Raw genomic sequence first — 23267 nt, 5'->3', positions numbered from 1 at the left:
TGCTCTCAGTTCCTCAAACTACACCACCAGCTTTCCTAGGCCTCCAGCTTGCAGACTGACAACCGTGGGACTTCTTTTTCTTTTTTCTCTCTTTTTCTGGTGTGTGTGTGTGTGCCACATGTGTATACATGTAATCTTAACAGTTTTGTTTCTCTGATGGACCCTGACTAATGTAACACTTTTGAAGGAAAATAAGTTGATTGGAAGAAAGACTAAATTATCATCAGAACTTTCTTACATGGCCCTAACACAGTGAAAGCAATGACAAACAAAGATTAAATGAATTAAAGCATGAAAGAAATTTGATCTGAAGTCAACAAAGTGCAGAAGATTACTACTTGACTGGGTATGACTGACTGCATATGGTCTGTAATAGAAATGTTTCAAAGTATGCTATTCAAAAGATTTACAAAGCACCTTTCCTCTGGATAAAAATGTGCTTTATTATAAAGGTATAATTAATAAAAATTTCTAAGAAGCTAATTTAAGCCTTTGAGTATTCAGCTTTCATATGGCATCACTGCCAAATTTCTTCTCTAAGTCTTAGCTAAGCAAATAGTCAAATTAATCTTTGCATTCTAGTTGCTTTTAATCTATTTTATTTCATACATGATGTTCGTTGGGGTATGTCATGAGTTGCGGGGGTGGAATTAATGTACAAATTCCTTTTAATTAAAGAAAGATTAAAGCTGTTTAAATTAGCATTCAGTGACACTCAGAATCTGCACTAGGGCTGACTGATGCACATCTTAATCAGCACTACTACAATTTCTGAAGTAGTTTCCTAAACTTATTTTCACAGCAAATTTGTTTCAGTGGAGAGGTGTGAGAAATGATCTCCTTACCATCCTAGTGTATACTCTCACACTGATAGGAAAAATTTCATCTACATGCAGCTCAGTTTTCCAGGTTTACTGAACCTTAGCCCTTAGAATATCAAATTTTAAAAAATCTTAGCAGCTGCAAATCATTTTTTTACATTGGGCACTCCCTGCCTTCTTATATATATAGTATTTTAAGTGTAATTCCACTTTTTATTCGTTATTCAGAATCATCATTATGAACATACACTGTAAAAGATACCTCCCATAGACACATCCTGGGTGTGCAGTCTTTGAACTAACTAAAAATTGCTCCCCCTTGAGTTGTTCTATCCCTTTTGGTAATTTTTATCTATTACTTTTGATTCTTGTCTCCTTCACTACTAATGAGATTATATTCCATACAAATACACCTGTACTGAGAACTCAAACACCAAAAATGACAGAATCACTTATTAGAGTAAATTTATAGCCCAAAGTTCTTTGCTATGAGTAAAAGGCAAGGAATTTGGTCCACTGCTTTATGGAAACTACCTTGGCTTCTCACAAGGCCAGAGCTTTTAATGGGAACCTTGGCTATGTTTTAGATAACTTAAGTATTTGACTAGAAGAATGTGGAGTTAATACAGGCAAATTAAAACAGCAATTTATCCAGTTAGCTGATCTGGACCTATGCCCTGAAAAAATCTGAGCATTCAGGAACTCCTTCTGAGACTATGAATGAACTCCTATCTCAAAATGACAATCTGAGAGTTCAGGGCAACACCTCTTGCTCCCTAGGACAATGGTTGTTCTAGTCCCTCCAGTGGCAGTAGAAACCAAAATGGCAAGGAGCTGGGGTGTCGAACGTATGCTGGCAAGATTACCAGCCTGAAAGACCTGGGTCTCCACCCCCCAGTCCAATATTTCTGCTTGTGCAACCTTGAATCACCCTCTGAATCAATGTGACCTTATTCATAAAGTATGCATTATTTCTCCACTTCTTCAAAAGGCTGCTATTAGAATCCAAATCCAAATCAAGTATGACAGCACTCTATAACCCGAAAAGCACTCTACCAATATGTTTCCAATGATCCAATCTGATACTCATTATAGGTATGATAGGTCTCGCCAAATTTTAAAGAGAAATCTGTCGTTTTCAACTTCTGTCACCAAAGGGGCTGATGCCTCAAGATCCACAACAGAGTGTATACCTTCCCCTAATTTATATATAATAGGCCAAAAGGAATTTACATAAATACAAACAGTGAAGAAAATGTACCCATAATTCAAAGTTCATTTGGGTTTAATATGCAGAATATCCAATTACCTTCTCCAAAGATGTCTCAAGCTGTAGTAATCTGGAAAATTTCTATTTTCACTATTCTCTACTTGAGAGTCACTCACAAGGCAGGTAACTTAGAAACTTCCCATTGCTTATACTTTTTTAGAGGTTTAGGCTTAGGGAATTTGTTAGTCCTTTAAAGGAACAGCTCAAGTTCTCTTGCCCCTTAAAATATTGGTTCCTTTGGTTTTTCTATCCCTTTGCATCTTCTTCCCATGCAATCTCCAACTCTTATCTCCAGTCCCAGTCTTTCCAAGCCATTCTTGGTAGCAAACAGACTTATCAAGAAGAGAAAATAAAGTTCTATATGCCCTATATAATTATCTGCACTGCCTAACATATCAAATCAGTATTTTCCTTAACAAGGGAGAAAGCTTATCAAACAAAGGTTCCAGAACTTGCTCACTTCACAGGATCCTTAATGTCTCCGTAAATTTTTCCAAGGCACCCCTAGGCTCAAAGAAGACAACTAATATTTCCCTTTATTAAGTAGATAGATCCAAACAACTTAAGTTTTTATGTCCTATGAACTTAGCATCTGTTGGGCACTACAGTGCTTCTCAAACCTTAAATCTAACTGGATACCGCCATTTTTATTTTAGTTTTTTATTTACTTTCAACCAGTACTTGATTATTGGAGTAAGGCCAAAAATAGTGCTTTGCAAAGATATAACTTTATCAGAAGGAATGTGGTGATCTAATGTTAAAATCCTGAACTATTTCGCTAGTAGTTAGAGTTATAATGTCACTATATTTCCCTCAAAATTTAAAATAGCCCATGCTGCCCCTGTGAGTTTTCTATGACAACACAGTGCTCCTTGGTGCGCAATTTGAGAACCACTGCCTTGGAGTTTCTAGTCCCCTATGGAACAACTCCATAAAAAACTAGGCCACAGAGCTATTACATACATATGCCTAACAGGTTAATAAACTGAAATTCTAAAATAAATATATATTAAATCTTTTTAAATTAGAATATTTGAGAAGAACTTACCTAAATCAAAGTCATACATACAGTAAGTCATCAAAATGTCATGAAGCAAAATCAACCCTGGATTATCTTGACCTTCATAAAACTTGTTCGTTCGATCTGTTCTGTTAACATCTTTTTCTGAGGAGGAAAATCATCACATACTTGAAAAACTTTCAAAAAATGGATTTTTACAAAGCTCACATCTTGTAAGTACTGGATTATTTTTCTTGCTATTAATTTTACTCTCTTGCCAATCCTTGATTTAATGAAAATAATTCATCAAATTCCATTTCAGATATGCAAAAAAGTAGCATTTTGTAATACTTTCCAAAAATTAGTCTACCTCCTCCTGGGTATATTTTTAAATATCTTTCAGTTTTTATCTAAACACAGAAATCTTTTCATTGAGTAACTGGCAATACTTCCCATTAATTAAAAGCAACACTAAGCAATAATTCACATTAGTTAGCAATAAAAAAGCCAGTCATGAATGCTTGTGATTAGGCAGTATTATTTGAAAACAGTAATGAAAAAAGCTACTATATAATCAAGTGTAATCAAAGAGATTTGTTTCGTTCATATTTGCTTCATTCATTTTAAGAAGTATTACCAATTTCTTTGTCAGGTTCCATAATCACCTTCAGTACAAATTACTTCCTTATTCTCATATATTCAGTTCATATATTAGTATAAGCAACTCATTTCAACTTTGAAAAAAATGAAAATTCACATTTTGCTGAAAATGATTTGATGACATTAAAAACAGATTTGAAAATATCATAGGAGTACCCCAAGTTATATTGACAATTCAATTTACAAACACTGATACCTATTAAATGTATGTTAGAAAGACTTTACAACAAAAAAAAAAGGGTATTCCTCTAATTAAATCACTCAGTAAATTAAACATTTTTAACTCAAAATGACTAACTTACTCTATAGCCAATTTTGTTTAAAGGTTAAAAATAACTTCCATTCCCCCTTAAACTGAAAAATTGGAAAACATTCTCAATACTTATGACAAGATGGGGGAGGTATTATACAACAGAGTAGACTCTAACGATAGAAGACGACTTAAGCTTAGGTTCTGTAAGAACATATAAAAAATTTATTAAAGCAATATTCTAGCTTTCTCTTAAAATACACATTAGATTTAATAAGAGGTAGTATATATCTATAGAATTGTGAATATATCTTTCAAACTTATAAGGAAAAGCAATGCCAGAAAAATCATGCTATAAATGCAAAACATGATTTAAAAATGTCAAAATGTTTCAGTTTCATATCACAGTTAATGAAGAAATACATAAAAGTTTTTTTTAATTCGAGCACAATTTGCAGTCATAATGTCAATCTAGATTATCTAACTTAACAGTGTCTTAAACATAATAAAAAGTTATTTGGACGCTCATGAACTATCTGTACATTTTTCCTCTTTTATATTTCTGCCAAGCAGAAAACAAAAAGGGAACAGAAACAGTAGTGTATAATGGACATTTTTCTAGAAACTATTTCTAGAAACAAAATAAGTACTTAAGTTAAAAAAAAACCTCTTTAAATTCAACTCTCCATCTAACTTGATGTAGCTAAAAAACTGAAAAACAACAACCATGTCAACTAATTCCACTTTACATTCACCATCAATAACCTTTCTTATTCATTCCCTCTCCATATTCATGTAACTATTTCACAACTTCTCTCTCCTCAAGCCTCCAACACATTATCTTCTCCCACATCTGTTTCTTCTCTGACCTCATCAGTTTCTATACTCAACCCAACTCATTCCAGTCACCTTCATCTCTCTACTGCACTTCAAACATGCAGAGACCCTGGGATAGAAACAAGTCTAACACATGTTTATTTCTGCTTGGAATGCCCTTCACCTAGATATCTGCATAGCTCACCAATCCCCTTTTTTGAGTTTCTACTCAAATATCACCTTTTCAAGAAAAGCCTTCTCGGTACCAAGTGAAAACAACACAACACATGAATCTCCTAACCATCTTCCCTGCCTTTTTTTCAACTTAGCACTTATCGCTAACATACCACATATGAGGGGGGACACCCCCCAAAAAACCATATTTATAAAAAAGTTGTGTATTTTTTCTTACATGTTTAAATTCGATCACCTTTAAAGTACTCCCCATTTGATGCAATTCACCTACTGAGACATTTTTTCCCACTGCTCAAAACAGTTTTTGAACTCGTCAATTTCGATGCCTTTTAGTGCTTCCGCCGTTTTTTGTTTCACCTCTTCACACCAGCAAAACATTTCCCTTTGAGGACTTTTTTCACCGGGGAAACAAGAAAAAGTCACTTGGGGCAAGATCAGGTGAATAGGGAGGGTGGGGCACCAGGGCCATACTGTTTGTGGTCAAAGGTTGCTGAACACTACGCAGTATGGACAGGTGCACTCCTCAATCACCCATCATGAAATGGGTGAACATGTTAAAAGTCTTCAAAAAAATTTCACTGAAGCCAAACACAGCCTCTCACAACAATGCCAACTGGCACACTGACACAGCTGGGTTCCTAGAACACTCACCTAGCAGGGCAATCCGGTACTACAAAGGGTCTGCCCTTCCGAAGATAATGCCAGGGTTTTTGGGTCCTCCTTGTAAACTAATTTATCTTTTTTACTGTCCTTTTTTCCCCATAGGAAGAGAAGCTCCTTGAAGACAAGAATTTTCTGTTTTGTTTCCTGATTAATCCCCAATGCCTAGAAAAGAACTTACTACGTAATAGGCACTAAGTAAATACTGAATGAATGGGAATGCTTAAAATAATCAGTGTGATTTTCAAAGAGATCCCTGGTGATTCTAATGTGCAGCCAAAGTTAGAAACCACAGCTCTAAAGACTGGCATTCCTGGGCCTTGTTATCTGCCTTTTTTCTCTAGGTGATGATGTCTATTCTCGTGGATAATTACACTGATTAATTTCCAAACTTCTATCTCTTATGCAGACTACTCCAGATTATTCAACTAGCCACTTGACATTGCACTTAACATGTCTCACCTTAAGGTATACATACACAACACCTAATTTAACTTTACCATACTCCAGTCTCATCTCAGTAAGTGGTACCACCTAACTGCCCAATATATCAAGTCAAGAAATGTAGTCCCATACTTGATTTCTTTTTTCCCCTTCATACTCCACATTTAATCAAAAGGTGTATTAATTCTATCACCAAAACAGAAGTTAAATACATCTATTTTTCCACATCTCTACTACCACCATCTCTTACTTGGAATCATTTCTATTAACTGGTCGCCCTGTCTGTACTCTTAACTTTGATTTACTCCATTTTCCACACGGTAAAAAAAAATAATTTTAAAATATAAATAAGATGGTCTTACTTAAAATGCTCCAATAGCTTCCCTTCATACTTAAAATCCAACTTCTTGGCACAATCCACATGGCCTATAGCTTACCTGTGTATTTTTTAATAAAGTGGATTTATACCACATAGAAAAATAAAAAGCTTTTAATAATCTTTCCCAAAAAATACTTTTGGGAAAAACATTATAGAAAAAGAATGCTTTAAACCCTAGTTATATGTACTTCTACTGGTAGAAGGCACAGTATAACTGAAAGGTCACTTCATTAAGACTCCGATCTGATTATGAATGAGTCTGGGCTACTGAACTAATTAAATAGATGACTAAAGACAATTACTAACCTTTCCTGCATTTCAATTTTATTATCTACTAAAGAACGAGAAAATTATACTACAGTATGTCTCAATTCAAATTATATTACAGAGATTTAAAACATCTAAATTTTCCTCTAATCTCCTGAAAATAGTGGGAACAGGACTCAAGAAAGATTTAGAGGATCAGAGCCATGATCACTGCTGCTCGGTAAGACGGAAGACCTGGCATGTGGAAAGAAAAGGATTAAAATACTGGATTAGTTGACCCCTAAGATCCCGTACAGTTTAAATATTTCATGTCCAAGCAGGAAAAAGGAGTTCATTATCATTTTCCCTACTGAAACTGAAAATAGCAGAGGGCTTCAGTGGGCAACTTCAGATAATGCTATGCCTCAAGATCTCCCACCTTTTTCATTAGCAAGACAAAGAAAAGTTCATTCTGGTATAATTTATTTTTCGAAAAATAAAGTTCTTTTTCAATCAAAAGTACTATGGCTAAAAAATCTCCGCATTTGTCTGTCTCCAAAAACTACCAAATCAGTCTGTTATGTTGGGCTTTTAGGGATTTTTTTCTTCCATGGGATGCTGGTGATAACCATGGAGTTATGTATAAAAACATCCCTCAATCTTCACTCATGAAGCTATCGATAAGCAAATCCAAATACACTAAAAGAATTAAAAAAATAAATTCCATTACTATCCAAAGCTATTCTAAAATTACCTAGACGTGAGGTAACAAGACAGTTAAGAGCACTGAAACGGGGTCCTGCCCTTATTAACCATGTGACCTTGGACAAGTCATTATGCTCTCAGTGCTTTTGCTTTCTTATCCGTAAAATGGAGATTATGAACTTGAAACTTGTCAGGTAAGACATGTACAACAATAATTACGCATTCCTTCAGTAACTTATACCAGCCTGGACTTTACCATAAGAGCCAGACAACCCAGTACTCACTAGTTAGAAATAAGTCTAATTTTCTTATGTAAAATTCTATCATGCATTTCTTTTTCAAGGACTAGTTATTCAAATGACAGAAATTGACAAAAAGTTACTATCTATCTGAATTTATTTAATTAAAGAATGAAATACATATTTAGAGAAGGTATTCAGGGATATAAGCCAAAGTCTATTAAACACAGTTATCTCTGGCCCTGGCTGGTTTGGGTCAGTTGGCTTGAGCGTCCTATAACCGAAAGGCTGCAGGTTTGATTCCCCATCCGGGCAGGTAAGGGAGGCAACCAAGTGATGTTTCTCTCTCCTCCCTCTCTCTCTAAAAGCAATAACAAAAAGTCCTTGGGTAAGGATTAAAAAAAAGAAAGTTATTGCTGAATGACAGAAACAAACTAATTTTTATTTTCTTTTTGATCATCTGTAGTTCCATTTTAAAATTTTTATTGATTTTAGAGGTAGAGAAGAAAGGAGGGAGAGCAAGAGAAACATTGATTTGTTGTTCCACTCGCTGACGCAATCATTAGCTAATTCTTTTATGTGCCCTGACCAGAGATTAAACCTGCAACCTTGGTATACTGGATGATGCTCAAACCAACGGGGCTACCCAGCCAGGACCTTTATTTTTCTATAATAAACAAACTGTTTTTGAAATAAGGAAGAAAATTTTTCATACAATCAATTCAGCAAGAAAATAAAGTTAAATATTCTTTTTACTAATTTACATTTTAAAATTAAAAATGACATGTATTAATACTTATTTATAAACTGACTGAATTCATAACACCTATTTGAAGAGGAACAAAAAATAGTAAGCACACATTCTAATGTACTCTCAAATTCTGATTTCTCTTTTGAGCCCCAATTCTATGGCACATATATTTACTTCTTAAATCTTATCAAGATTTCAATGTGAAACTCTCTTGTGTACTTCCAAAATTAAGAAAATATTACCAATAAGACTTCTATAATCTCTTAACCTCGAATTTCTCTTCTCTTGTTCCTCGCTGACAGATTTCCACTGTAGTTTCATCCTGAAGTATTCATCCCTATAGAAAACAATTTTACACCAAAAAGAGCTTTACTTTGAACATTTAAAAAATTTAACTGAGCTTTAAGTATTTATAATGCTAGTGAGATTTAAATATGATACTAAATGTTTAAAGTTATGAAAACAAAGGAAAAATAAAACAAACTTATACATGTCATAAGCTTAGTTTAAACTACTAATTTAGGTATGACTGTAAGGAAACATTTACCTTAACCCTCAATATCATACCTAAAAATATTTCAGTCATTAAATATTTTAACCATGAAAGTTTCTAAATAATTAGAAACCAACAACTTTTTTTTAAAAAATATGACAAGGAGTTGACTGCAAACTTGTTAATGTGAAAACATCTTAGAAAGACTGGTGAGTGTTGAAAAGAGAAAGAATTGTCTCGGAATTTGAATACGCACATAATGATTAGGAGTGAGCTTTAAATCAAAGGTTAGACTGATGAATTAAGTAGAAAGTGGCCCTGGCTGGTGTGGCTCAGTGGACTGAGCACTGACTGGCCTGAGAACCAAAGGGTTGCCAGTCCAATTCCAAGCACAGGGCACATGTCTGGGTTGCTGGCCAGGTCCCCGGTAGTGTCACACAAGAAGCAACCACACACTGATGTTTCTATCCCTCTCTTTCTCCCTTCCTTCCTCTCCCTAAAAAAATAAATAAATAAAACTTAAAAAAAAAAAAAAAAAAAAGAACTAAACCTACCTGAGTGCTTAATAATAAAACAAACAAACAAAAAAAGAATCAGAAGTGTACCTGAAAAGTTGCGGTTTTTCTTTTCAAACTTGAGAAACTCTTTAAAAATAGAAACACTCTTCCAAAAAGAATGAAAAACCAGTTTATGTTACAAGAGCACAAGAAAAATTGCTTAAATAACTTAAATTGCAAATATATTTCTTATGAGCCATTTTTATAATCTCAAAAGAATTTAAAAATAAATCAAGAGGAATATTTTAAATTCTTTTATTTATTGATTTTAGAGAGAGGAATGAAGAAAGAGTCAGAGAAACACTGATTTGTTTTTCCACTTATTTATGCATTCATTGGTTGATTCTTTTATGTTCCCTAATGAGGAATTAAACCCTCAACCTTAGCATATCAGGATGATTGATGCTCTAAACAACTGAGCTACCCAGCTAGGGCTGAATGAGATATATTTTTAAATCCCAATCTTGTTAGTTATTTTTCAAGTACGCAAAAAGTTTTCACAAAGGGACCGAAATATTTTTTACCATCTTTCTACGTATTCACCAATATAACTGTAATGAGGTCCTTCTAATAAACGTCCTGAAATAACTATGGTGCTCACATTTTTTAAACTATTTCAAAAGTTCAATATGAAAATGCATATGACTCAATTTTTATGTTGTAGTAAAACAGTTGCTGCAGAGAGGAGATGTGTGGAAGCAGTTGATTGCTCCGGTGAACACAGCGATTCTCTATACTCTTTCCAACATTTCTAACATGATGATACTATTTCCTTGTATTACCACTATTCCAATACTGTTCTGTTGCCCACTAGTTGCCATCTCCACACATTCATCAGTCACAAGATTCATAAAAGGATCAAATACCCTCAATACCCCTGGACAGGTCTGCCACCATTCAATTTCAATGATAACTCCTTGTCCATACTACTTTTTAACTCAGGAGAGTAAACTTTACTCATGGTGTCTACTCAGCGATCTCTAAGATACCTCCAAATGGAACCTGTGGCCTCTCTCACATTCCCACATTGGTGCTCATAATTTCTCATTTAAAAAGGTAAAAATAAAATTATTTTCCCACCCTTTAGTAATTTGTATGGGGGAATTACTTGAATTTCTTAGATCAACACATAAAGACAATTACTTACGTTTTTTGTTTTTGTAATTGAGTTCTTTCCTCCTTGGTACTGTCCCAAGGAAAGTAACCCAGAAGAAATTTCCATGCTTGCTTTCTCAATGCATGACTCAGTCCCTGAAGAAAGCATGTATATTAAACACATTCATAAAAGAATACTTTAAGTTCACAAAAGTTGCATTTAAATTAACAGGAAGACTAACGTAGCTTAAACAATGCAGAGCATATAGTAGGCCGTATAGCAGAGAGACAGACTGTTAAGTCTTTCAAAGCCCATTCATTACTGGGTAAGGTACCTACCGCTAGGGTACATACATGTCTCCTTCACATAACCCATAAAATGTCAAGTAAGGAAAAATATCTTTCCTTAGGCTTAATGGTCTTCCCCCACCTGACACAAGGGACATACAAGCACCTCACTGGATCCTATAGGAATTTTAAGGCATCATTTGTCAAAAAGAATTGAATTCATTCGCTTCCCCCTCCCCTGAAAAAAAAAAAAAAACTTGAATGCCAACAGTTTAAAATACAATCCATTTTAAAGTATTTACCCCTCTAAATATCATCTGCTTCATATTATCTACATTTAAAATTCTTCCTTCAGAATCTATGTTCTTAGTCCATTCTTCCACCGATACTGGCTCTCTCCTTTGGACAACAGGTCGATCTCCCAAATCAATCTAAAATAGGAAGATAAGCAATAAGGAGTACACCTTTAACCAGTGAAATGAAATCAAGGGATATAGAAACTTAAACTAAAATACAATTACTCAGAAATATTCTAACATTTTTAGTATCTTCCCTTATTTTCCAAGTTAGTTCATGAACTAAAATAGTTAACATTACATACATTTTCCCCTCCTACTAAACATACAAATAATGAGGTTATAAACTCAGAGATGGGAAAACATTTGCTATTTTGGGTTTCAATTACTTACGTGCAGAACAGTTAACATGTAAATTCTATAAGGGACCCTTCAAACTAAATGGTATGCTATATTATTAAAAAACAGTATTATTCCATTAATCATATTCTAAAATTAGCTTTTCTTCCAAACTAAAATTTGTAGCTCTCAGAATTGATTCATGATCCATTAGCTCCACTGGATATTTTCTACAGTTTTTTATTCAATTAACAGATGTTGGTAATTTAAAAATGCCATTTGCAAGATAAGCCCTTTAATTAAGTACCACAATTTAGGTATTTATAATGTTCTAACTATGTGCTGTCTAGCACTGTAGCAAATTGAAAAGTGTTGTTGAGCATATATATAAAGATTTGCCATAATTCAGGGCCATAGTCCATCTTATTTTAAAAAGGAAAGATTGCCATGAGAATAAAAGCCTTGGAGTAATAGTGTCCTGACTGACTGCCTCTGGTGTCTACGAAGAAAACACGTAAATTAGGAACAGAACTAGGGATGACATGCTAGGGTCACTATTTATTCACTGCTATGCACTCAATGAAGCGAACAATCTGTTCATCATTATCAAAAGGTAATCAGATCATTCCCGTAAGAGAAACCAGCTTGCAAAGAGGAATGGAGTTCAAACAGGAAATGGCAGGAAGCCTTCTGAAGAAATCATCTACATCTCTAAGGACAAAACTGCTACATCCAATGGGACTGTCACTTTATAATACATCTCATGGCTTCCATGAGGAAGAAGTAAAAACAAAACTTCAGCAGTTTCCTGGCAGTTCTGCTGACGTTCAGAAGGAAGACAATGGCACTGGCTTTTCTTACTCTGAATAATCCAAGTTTATAAAAGGTACGACTTCTCAACTGTTATGATGGTACAACTTTTGGGAAAAGTGACTGAATTGGATAACTGATCAGAGGGGAAAGGTCTCATTGTCTGTGAAGCAAAGAATACTTCCTCCTCAGGATCTGATCTGCATGCTGTGAAAGCACTAGGAACTCCAAAGGATGGAATGGCCTTATGCATGTTCATGCAAAATGCCTTAACAAGATTTACTGAGATTTCCTTTAGAAAGTGGCGTACTGGATCAGGGCTGGGCATTGGCTGGAGGAACAGTTTATTGCAGCATATGATTTCAGACTGATGACTAGACTTAGATCAGATCAGATTTGTTCACAAGAAGATGGGTATAATACCAAGCTGGGGTGATGCTACCTTGCTGGCTGAAATTATCAGTAGTAGACAGCTCTCAAAGTGTTAATGTGTGGCCCTCAAACTGGATTCAAAACAGGTTTCAGCTTTATACTTAAGGATGGTCAAAGAGGTATTGCAGTCTTCAGATAAAATTGAATATCCAGAAGAGGCATAAGAGTGGCTAAAGTAGTTTATCAAAGGGCCACCAAAGTAATCAGACCTTTGAAAAATTCTGCTTCTTCAGTTAAAAAAGCTTTATTTCCAGGAGACATTACAGACTAAAAGTGATCTTGTGGACCTGCAAATTTAGAGCCTATTACTAGGAAAGGAAAATTCTGTAAACAGCTTTTTTTAAATATGATGTACTACAACTCCAGTGATTAATATGTAGAATAATTAAATATGAATGTCAGAATTATTTTGAAGGGTATTACTGGTATTTGGGTTTGTTTTTAATAATTTTCTGAATATCTAAACTCTTTGGCACACTTTTTGGTATCCAGTAGTCCCCCCCTTATCTGTGGGGGACAGGTTCCATGATCCCCAGTGGATGCCTAAAACTGTGGATAGTACTGAACCCTATGTGTGCTGTTTTCCTTTACTTACTTACCAATGATGAAATTTAATTTCTAATTTATGCACATTAAGAATGAGTAACAATAACTAATAAAAACAATTACAACACAGTAAAAAAAGGTACTCAAAGAAGAGAGATCCAACATTAGTGAACAGAAAGTATATGCAGTAATCAAAGATCAAACCAACATTTGTTAATTGTTAGATATGTCAGCAAAGAGTTGTAAGAAAGAATTATGGGAAAGAGGCAGATATAACCAAAGTTGAGTTTCTATTTCTACAGCATTCATAGGTGTTTAAAAACATTCCTCCTGTTAAAATATAAGTTATATTAATATAAATCTCCACTCACTTTTGTGATGACTTCAAATCCTGGTTCTTCTTGTTGATTTATCTTTAAACCTGGAATAGCATCACTAAGAAAATCTGCCATTTCTGAAGGTGGTCGTTGATGTGTAGAGGGATCGTTGCCTCTCAAACTATCAAAAATGTAGTTTGTAACTTTGGAAAATCCTACCATAGTTGCTGTATAGGGATCCTTTTTAATTTTCTATATAGTAGAAAAAAAATTAGCATCATTAATTCAAATAAAAAACAAAAATACCTCATGATGGGAAAAAGGGTGAAGTTTTTTAAAAGGGGGAAAATCAGAACTAAAACAGAGTATTCTAAGATTATCTTAAAATTTTTTTCTGAGAAAAAAATTTTTTAATTTCTAAGCCAATCTTTTCATTTGGTTAAAATAGTGTATTAAATGGCAAATTAATGCTACTGATTGAATCGCAGATAAACAAGTGATTTGCAGGCTTCATTCAATCTGCACATCAGAAACATATGCAGTCCTTACTTGCCATTGGTGAATGGCCCACAACAGCTTTCTTCTGTCTAGCAGTCCTGCCTTCACAAAAAAATATATTTCTTGAAGTGTACAGTACAATACAAGTCTAACAAAAATATTTGGTAGCTAAGTTTAAAAGCTCACAATATTTAAATATTAGCTGATATTTGACTCTAATTATATGATTAGTAAACTGTGCTAGTAAGAATAATTTGTTCTGGGCAGTGCTGTCCTGGAACACAGCAAAAGATTTTTCTGCTGCTAGGCTTTCTTCTAAATCCCAAACTGCCTGGTTATTCGTATTTAGCAAAAACAATTACTTCTTTAATGCTTATCTTTAAAATGATTATTTTGCACAATAAGAAAAACTGTCCTCACTTTTAATTTTAATCAGTGTTTGGCTCTCTTGTCTTTTTTCCTTATCTTATTTATCTCAGAACCAAGAGGAGAGCAACTGGGAAAGGGTAGGCACTCAAACATTTGTTGAATGAGTAAGTTAATAAATGAATGAATAAACCACCATTTTGTTAGTTTACATAGAAATGTGAATGAAAAATAAATTAACTTTATTTCTGTCTGTGTTAAGTACACATTTTTAGCCAAATGCAAGAATATACTCAAATACTTTGAGGGAAATCAGAACCCACTTAAATGGAAAATAAAAATTCAAACCAGATTTTGCCTAAGTTTATCATTAATGAACTCAAAATGGCTTACACAGTAACCTATCACCTAGTCAATGAAAGCTATGATAATAAAAATCTAATGATGTCCAATTTCAGTATTATGATAAAGGAAATCATTTACTTAAGAATAACTAAAAACCAAAAAAGCTTGAGTCTAACGAATAGTAAGAAATGTACTATATTTCTATAAAATTACACAGAATAGTTTTATAGAGTTTACAGAAAGGGAGACATTTGCCTCAATCTGTATAATCTAAGAAAGTTGAAAGGTAATGGGTATATAAAATAATGGAGACAGATTAACTGATGAACAGTACAGGATAGATTTAAAAAACATACTTGTATTAAACCATATGCTGGTTCATCAAGAAGATTTTCAAAAGACTGTGAAAGACTCTTATTCTGACAATTCACAAGAAGTGTTCTTTTATCCTGTGGAGATCTGCAATAAAAAGAAAGGATGTGTTGAAAGATACTAGCAAACTGCATCAATTATTACCTGAATAACTACTAGTGCATAGTTACTTTTCCTTAACAACAACAAAAAACTTAAATGTCCAGTTTAAGAACTTTTTCCCATTTATGCAATATTAACATGTACTTAGTAACTACCTTGAGCTCCAAAACTACATGAAACATGAAATATTAAATTAACAAATATGGAAGGTTTGAAGTATATTTTTATTCTAGGCAAAGGCAAGAGGACTAAACTGTAGTGAACTCAAATTCCTGTTTAGAATTATAAATAGTAGAAAACCTTGCAAATATATCTTCCTTTCCTATTATAAAAACTAGAGTAAGTCAAAATACATTTTAGTATTCATCAGTATATACATATTATGTACACTATAGGAAATGTCCTATTTTGAAATGATTTCCAATTTCATTCCACGGCTTGGTAGTATTGTATACAAGATGTTAAAGATAAAAGATACAATAGATTAATTAACTGTTAAAGATCATTAATTATGCCCACCATAATTATTAAGACACACAAACATATTTACCAAGGTTATAATGTACAGTTCAGTGGTGATATTTTTTAGTTCTTGTTTATTAAACTTTGCACATAAGTTTTCCCCACAATTCTTAACAGGTACAGAACAAATAAAATTCATTCCAATAGGCATCTGTCTAATTTCAAGTAATCAGATGAATTTTCCATTTTTTCTATTCAATAGGTTTGAAGGCTATAGTGAATCCACAAGTTTGTGTTTAAAATAAGAATTAAATGTTATTTTGCTGATATCTATTTCTAGTTTATTATAAAATATTTCAGATAAGAATTTTAATAACAGTTATCTCTTCTCAATTCTCACATAACAGGATGCAACAGCAATAGAAGGGGAATATGAAATCCAAAACAGGATCTTATTCTTACATATTCAGAAACAGCACTTAATCTACAGAAACAACAGGAGCTTAATAAATCCCTTGGCTTTTTCAAAGTAGCTGAGGTTGAATAAATTGAAGGAGGGGAAAAAAATAACTTCAAAATGTTCAATTTTCATTAAACACCATTTTTCTGAACACTTTTTGGGGTGATACTTAATATGAAGACCTAGAGGTTCTCACAGGCATTTTTAATTGATAGATCAACTTTTAAATGCAGCCCCAGAACAAGTAAACTAATATAGAAACATAATTTCCCTAGCACAGTGCTGTTGGCACAATGGTTATTATTTTGTTTTTAACAATAAATTAAGTCAAATTGTTTTTTAAAATCCAAATAAAAATGGGTCATGAAAGTCAAAGCACTGGCTATGCATGGAGAAGGGGAACAAATATAAGACCTTTAACTGTCTGGACTCCCATCATTATTACAGCTACAAACCTAAAACTGTAGCCAGTAAACTGCAGATGGGAAGAAATGACTGCCCAATGAACAAGCAACCAGATACTTTTTAAAAAGGAAGGATTTCATTTTTTTATACCCAATGCTTTGTGATAGGGGGCTAGGAAAAGCTCTAGGAGAGATATAAGATATTTAAGACTTAGTTGCCCCTAAAGAAATCAACAAAACATTTTTTTAAAGCACATCAGTCAAAAGACAAGTAGTGTATTGGTAGGCAATTGCAGAACTCATCAAAAAGGCAGGTAGAATACATTTCTACCTGTCAAGTTGTCACATTGATTTAATCCGGGAAGATTAAATATTTTGGATTTATAAATATTATATTTATGTATTCTGGGACTACTGTGGGCTCTGGAAGTTGATCTCTTATGACAACATTATTCAAGACTTTCAAACTCATTGCAGTAGTAAGACAAAACTTTTAATGGTACTAACATTAGCAATTCTATTAGAGCTTACTAAAGGGCTTAACAAAAACCATAGTCTAATGTCACAACTATTGAGGCATATCTACTAAAAAGTCACAAGTACTTCCCAGGCTTTTGAGGGAGCCTCTCCCAAAGACCTCAGAATAAATTCAGAAATTATAAGAGTTTAAGAATGTGCATGCACTAAGATGTAGAAGTAATCTAACTATTTTATATCACTACTGAGAATGACCACTGAAAGGTTAAATAAAAATTTCATTGCAGAAGTTATCGATCAGGAAGATTAATAAAAGGTACATAACATTTACAACAAAACTATATATACATACACACACACACACACATATATATATATATATATGATTTACTCATACAAGGGCAAAAGTAGGTTCACCGTTGTTCATATGGAAAATACAATTAATAAGTAATAAGACAGAATAAACTCTTATGTACTCACAAGTATAAACCTACTTTTGCCCCACATTGTATATATAAGATACATATCTCTCAAAGGGAATAAATGAGGGTATATAACCTATTCTTGTAAAATGGCTGGTACAACGAATTTGGCTTTTAAGAATATTTTACTGCTTGAGTATTTATATATTGATGTAAAGTATGGCCCAAAATACAATATAATTTTAATGGAACCAATAACCTTCATTCATATCCTAGCAACCAACTTGGTTACAGAAAGGTAACAAAAATGTATTTGTAGCTCATTTTTTTACCCATCGGTATGGTAATGCCTTTAATTTATTAGGGGAAGTGTTAGGAAGACAACATGGCCACAGATGCAAGTCACATTCTTCAATTTACATTAATCAGAGAAAAAAAATAACATGGTCTTATTTTTCCTCTGTTGGTTTTGAACTCAGAAGACAAGGAGGGAGTACCCTGGCACAACTGGCTGGCATCCCAGTGAGGCCGCTTATACAAGGTCTTCCTTGACTGTTCCTTACTTTGGGTCTCTACAACAGTCTCTGACCACAGAGAACATCGCTTTTCTTAGGATAACTACTACAGTGACAGGAAACGACAGCCACATGGCTGACAACAAGTACAGTTAAAAAAAAGTTGGGGGGTACTTGGGGATTTTTATTTCTTCAGACTTTAACTTAATTGGGAATTCCATTTACTTTGATAATAACTAATGAACATAAAGAATAACAAACTTTAATATCTCCCTAAGAACTGATAATGGCTTATACAAATTTGGGACTTCTTTTATACTGGTGACTGCTTGTCTGGATTATCTACATTCTAACATTTGGACTCAATATATAATCTCCAGTGAACTACAAAGCTCATTGTATTGTCATAATTTATGATGGGAAAGAGAATAGGGAGCGCTAATTTTCAGCCTGGGGACAGAGAATCCTTGGAGTTAAAATATTTGATGTACTATTCTTATACATATAAACCGTTCAGGGGGCAAAGAGTAGGCTCACCCCAAGGGACACAGGAGAATACACAATGGAGGAGAACCTGGTATTGGGGGTGAGGCTTCTGAAGGACTTACTTTATACAGCTATCTCTTCACCCCAAAAGAGCCACATCCCTGATTGACTGCATACTTAATGATAAAACCCAATGGGAAAAGACAAGAGAATGGGAAGAGACAAGAGAATAAAGTGAGGGAGGTCAGTCTCCTCTGCTAACTTTTTCTCTTTGACCAAGTCATTAAAGACTGCAATTCTTCAGATCTGCTCATATACTGTCCCATTTTATCCTCCCCTTACTTAATCTCATTCTCTCTCAGGGTTTCAATTACTACTGACACACAAAAAATTACCATATATATAATCTTATTACATATATTATCCTATTATATGCCCTCGTAATACTGTATGTCTCTTATCCAACGAACTTACTACAGTTGAAAATTTACATGTATTTGTACAGGCAATGTTAGTCTCTCCCACAATAGTTACAAACTCCATGAAGGCAGGGTTCACATCTCTTTTGATCATTGCTCTCTTTCCCGAACCTGGCACAGCTCCTCAAAATAAATTAGCTGTTGAATAAAAAGATAGGGGGCAGAAAGAGGAATACCATTCCCATAATTTCATGTTTCTAAATGGAAATATTCACTTCCTCTAGAGAAACTTTCCTCACAGGGACACATCTGAGACCAGGAAAGAGTAAGGTGTATGCCTGGCATAATCCCATCCAGCTCTCACCTTCTCTTTGATCTGCCTGCCAACAGAAAATGTGGTTTCTAGTCTGCTCTCATTCACATCATGAGTGATCTGTCCTCACTAGGGAGACCTGCAGTTGTCCAAAAGTGACAAAAACCGGATGACCTCAAAACGAACGTGGGATGAATTACTATGATGCTGTCTATCTAAGCCTTACCAATAACGATAATATTTTTTATCACCAAGCCTGATTTTTCTATCTACTTCTCAATTATTTACAAATGCAGAAAAGAAAACAAAGTTTCACCTAGAACCCTCATTAAAACATCAACAGCACACATTCAAGCTACACAATATATTATAGCATGATTGCTGTACATCCTTGAACCCATCCAGGGTAGAAAACTCCTACCTCTTGAGCTAAGATCTGTTTCCTTCCATTTTTCTCTCTGGAATCATACAAAACAAATGTACAATTTACTTTTTATAACAACCCTCTCAAAATTATTTGTAGAAGTAACATGTCATTTATTCATTCAACTAAGACTGATTGTGTAAATATGTGTTATGCACTGTGGCTAGGAATTCAGGAGACAATGTAAACAAGATAAAAGCAATCCCTGTCTTTATGGGCTTACATTCTAGAGCAGAACATTAAAAAAACAGACAAAATTATTTTATTCTTAAGGGCCATGATGGAAGCAAACAAGGGACTGAGACAGTGAAAAGCAATGGGCATGGGGACCTACGTATAATGGCAGAGGAGGCATTCAGGAAAACCCCTTGAAGAAGTGCCATTAAACTGAGACCTTGGGGATCAGAAATTGAAAAAAATACTCCACACAAAAGAAACAGCATAAGTAAGGACCCTAAGGCAAGAAAGCATTTAGGGTGTTTTGGGAACTGAAAGAAAACCACGTGGCTAGACTACAGTAGAAAATAGGGTGAGATGAGGTTTAAGAGATGAACAGAACTAAGGGTAAGAAATTTGGGTTTTATCTGACATTACACCAAAACTCCTCTCCTTCAAATTAAATTGCCACATCCTTCTAATGTTTTTTATGATATCATTTTCTTTCATTACACTAGTCATCTGTTCCATGTAGTATAGTCAGTCTAACACATTTAAAATGCATTGGTTAAAACAGTCCAGTTCTCCAAAGTGTGATCTCACCAGTAAAGAGTAGAGGTTCTACCACTTCATCCTCAGTACTATGCTTTAATCAGGAGCCTCAGATTGTTGAGCTCTTTTATGACTGTTACATCACAACACTCATTAGGACTAAACTTGCTATCCAGCTAAAAAACACCCCAAGTCTTTAACACCTGCTATTCAGACAGCCAAACCTTCTGCCTCAATCATGAGAGTGTCCCTCCTGAAATCTATTTTCTATTATCAAGTGGGGACATTATTAATGAAGTTAACAATCATTCCTTCAGTTTCCCAAGCTAAAAATCTCAGCTTCCTTCTTTTCACCTCCGTATATCCAATCAGTCACAAACACCAACCCTAAATACTTGTCTAACAAGCTCCTTCACACTCTGGCCTTTTCCCAGCTCTTTGTCCTCATCTGTGCATTTGGTACCCTCCCTTTCCCCACTATGCAAACCTGTGATATTCAATTACTGTTCTGTGATTATACCACATTTTACATTCTTCCTTCTATCTAAAACATCTCTCCCTCTAAATATTTTCTTCCATTTCATACTACTATTTACTCATTTGTCAGGTCTAAATTTGGATTTCTCTTCCTGAGAAAGTATTCCCTGACTCCTACCCAATCTGCAGCCTGAATGAGGTACCTCTCTTCCTGGGAGATCCTAGAGCACCTTGTACCTCTCCTCCATCTCAGTTCCTGAGTTTTACTGCCATTTATTGGTCTGTATCCTTCACAAGGATGGAAATTCTCAGGTATCTGGAAATGTGCCTGTTTTGTTCACTACTAAATATCAAGCAAGTAACACAGTGCTCAGAACATAAGTGATGCCCAAAATATATTTGATGACAGTGAGAGCAAGAGACTGTGTATATACAAAAGCACACAGGTGAATAGATATAAGATACAAGATTTCCAAAAAATGAGGAAGCCCTGTCTTCCATACTTATAATAATTTTATAAAGGGCTTAAAATTCAAGCCTGACTTAAGTTTATAAAATTTCAAATAAAATTCTGTGTTTAATAGAAACTATGTAACAGAATGTATATTTGATAAATACATAATTCCCAAGTTATGCATCATCATTCATTTAAATATGTTTAAAAATATTAGACCACTCTTTTCTTTAAACAGTAATAAGGTGATAGGTTGCTGTTCCAAATTAGTAATGTGCCAAGATTTTATGCAGTCATTCATCCAAAGCAGTCAATATCTCACAAAAATAAAACACTGCTTGTGCTCTGATATACACACAGGTCACTGATAGCCAATGACAAGTAAAAATACTTTGTCTTGGGACCAACACAACAATTCAATTTCAGTAAGTAGAAAATAATTTGATACTTACTCACACAATACCACATATTTTTCAAGAGAGTCAATCAGTAGTTTACTATCTCCTTGATGAAAGTGCAGAGCAGGGAGAACGACGTCATCCTTTAGACAGAATACCAAATATGACCAGCCCATACCCTCTTTGCTTTGCTTGATTGATTTCAGGTCTGTCAAACTGAACAGGAATGACCATTTGCTTTTCCCATTTCTATGACTTGGAGTATCTTAAAAACAAGAAAGTAGGGCAAAAATTTTTTTTCACCTTTTTAAAAGGTATTGACAGTGCTCTTCATGACTGACTAACAGAAATTTGTTGACCCTAGGGAATGACTATACCATTATCACTATGGCTTCCACCTGTATTAAAAATGGCAACTTATATTTTCTTAAAAGAATAATTTTTGAAGTAATTTGCACACAAATTTAAAAGGTTATCCATATCTAAATATAAGCTTTGCCCAAAATGAACACAGTTTTGAGTGTAAGCTGGCTGTATTCAAATTGCAGCACCACCATCTTACAAAATGAATGATCAGAGCAGATAACTGAACTTTTCTGAGTCTCCATTTCTTGATCTGTAAAATGGAGATAATTATACTTACCTCCCAATGTTATTCTAAGAATTAAGAGAGACAATACTTGTCAACTAACTAGGTACATTGCAAAGTATACAGTAAATAATAAATGTTCATCTTTTTCACTCTCCCCAAATATGAATGATATGATGCTCTTGGACAGTCATTTAAAACAAAAATCAAAAACAAAACCTTTATTTCCCTTACTTCCTTTCACAATTATTTCTACTTAGACTACCTCGAGTGAAGGTAAGTATACCAGCATAAAAAATTATATTGGAGTGAATAAACTTTTTTTTTTAAACCCAAAGAACAGTGAATAATTGAGAGTAAAAACATAACTAAGTTGTGAATGCTTCAAAGAGAATCAGTACACTTAATCTTTCTGCTAAATCAGTCTTTTACTAAATGAAGGCCTCAGTTCAAACCAAACTATAGTTATGTAAAACTAAAGCATCTTCTGAGTTTGTGGGCTGTTTACAGAAGTTTAAAATCCTAGGTTTGTGAACAATATAATTGATAACAAGCAAATTAAAGATTACTTACTTAAATAAAAATTTAAAGACTGGGAAACTGTTATGTTTCTTCTCTTTAATGTACATAATTAATTTCTAATCTATTTATAATTTCTAATCATCTTAACATTTTAATTCTGACATAGCATGTCATATCTCTGAAATTTTAAAAAACCTTTTCCCAAATGTTATTTCCTAAGAAGTATCATACTATTCTTGTTATTTGAGATCTTCATTAATTCTGTCCCATACTATTAGTTCTACAAAGATAAACTACATAGATAATATATACTTCTAGAACTCAACCAAAGGACAGGTCAGTTCGTATTAACCTGCATGTACATTACCTTTGTATATAGTCAGGAACACTATGGCTCCATCACCTCCCACAAAATCTTTTAAATGGACACAAAGAAATCTATAGA

At 34.1% G+C, this 23267-nt stretch overlaps 1 protein-coding gene and 2 pseudogenes across 2 annotated transcripts in view; 1 reads left to right on the top strand and 2 right to left on the bottom strand.

Annotated features, from left to right (window-relative positions):
* Positions 1–23267, bottom strand: part of TBC1D15 (TBC1 domain family member 15) — a 77749-nt gene that overhangs the window by 12152 nt on the left and 42330 nt on the right. Inside the window, exons 5-12 of one of the 2 annotated variants that reach the window (XM_054580118.1) lie at positions 21766–21976; positions 15175–15277; positions 14159–14209; positions 13664–13861; positions 11172–11300; positions 10634–10737; positions 8679–8773; positions 3140–3256 (exon numbers count right to left, since the gene is read on the bottom strand). In XM_054580118.1, the coding sequence (XP_054436093.1) occupies positions 3140–3256; positions 8679–8773; positions 10634–10737; positions 11172–11300; positions 13664–13861; positions 14159–14209; positions 15175–15277; positions 21766–21976 (1008 nt within the window). The remainder of the gene's footprint in view (positions 1–3139; positions 3257–8678; positions 8774–10633; positions 10738–11171; positions 11301–13663; positions 13862–14158; positions 14210–15174; positions 15278–21765; positions 21977–23267) is intronic. The other variant, XM_054580119.1, reaches the window with a different exon arrangement.
* On the bottom strand, positions 10067–10625 carry LOC129075895 (small nuclear ribonucleoprotein G-like; annotated as a pseudogene).
* Positions 12154–12949, top strand: LOC129075894 (ethylmalonyl-CoA decarboxylase-like; annotated as a pseudogene).

This window comes from Pteronotus mesoamericanus, unplaced genomic scaffold, assembly GCF_021234165.1.
Source record: "Pteronotus mesoamericanus isolate MK-2021 breed Mesoamerican mustached bat unplaced genomic scaffold, CSHL_Meso_final contig_56, whole genome shotgun sequence".
NCBI classification, from domain to species: Eukaryota; Metazoa; Chordata; class Mammalia; order Chiroptera; family Mormoopidae; genus Pteronotus; species Pteronotus mesoamericanus.
This window is presented reverse-complemented; position numbering and strand designations above follow the sequence as displayed.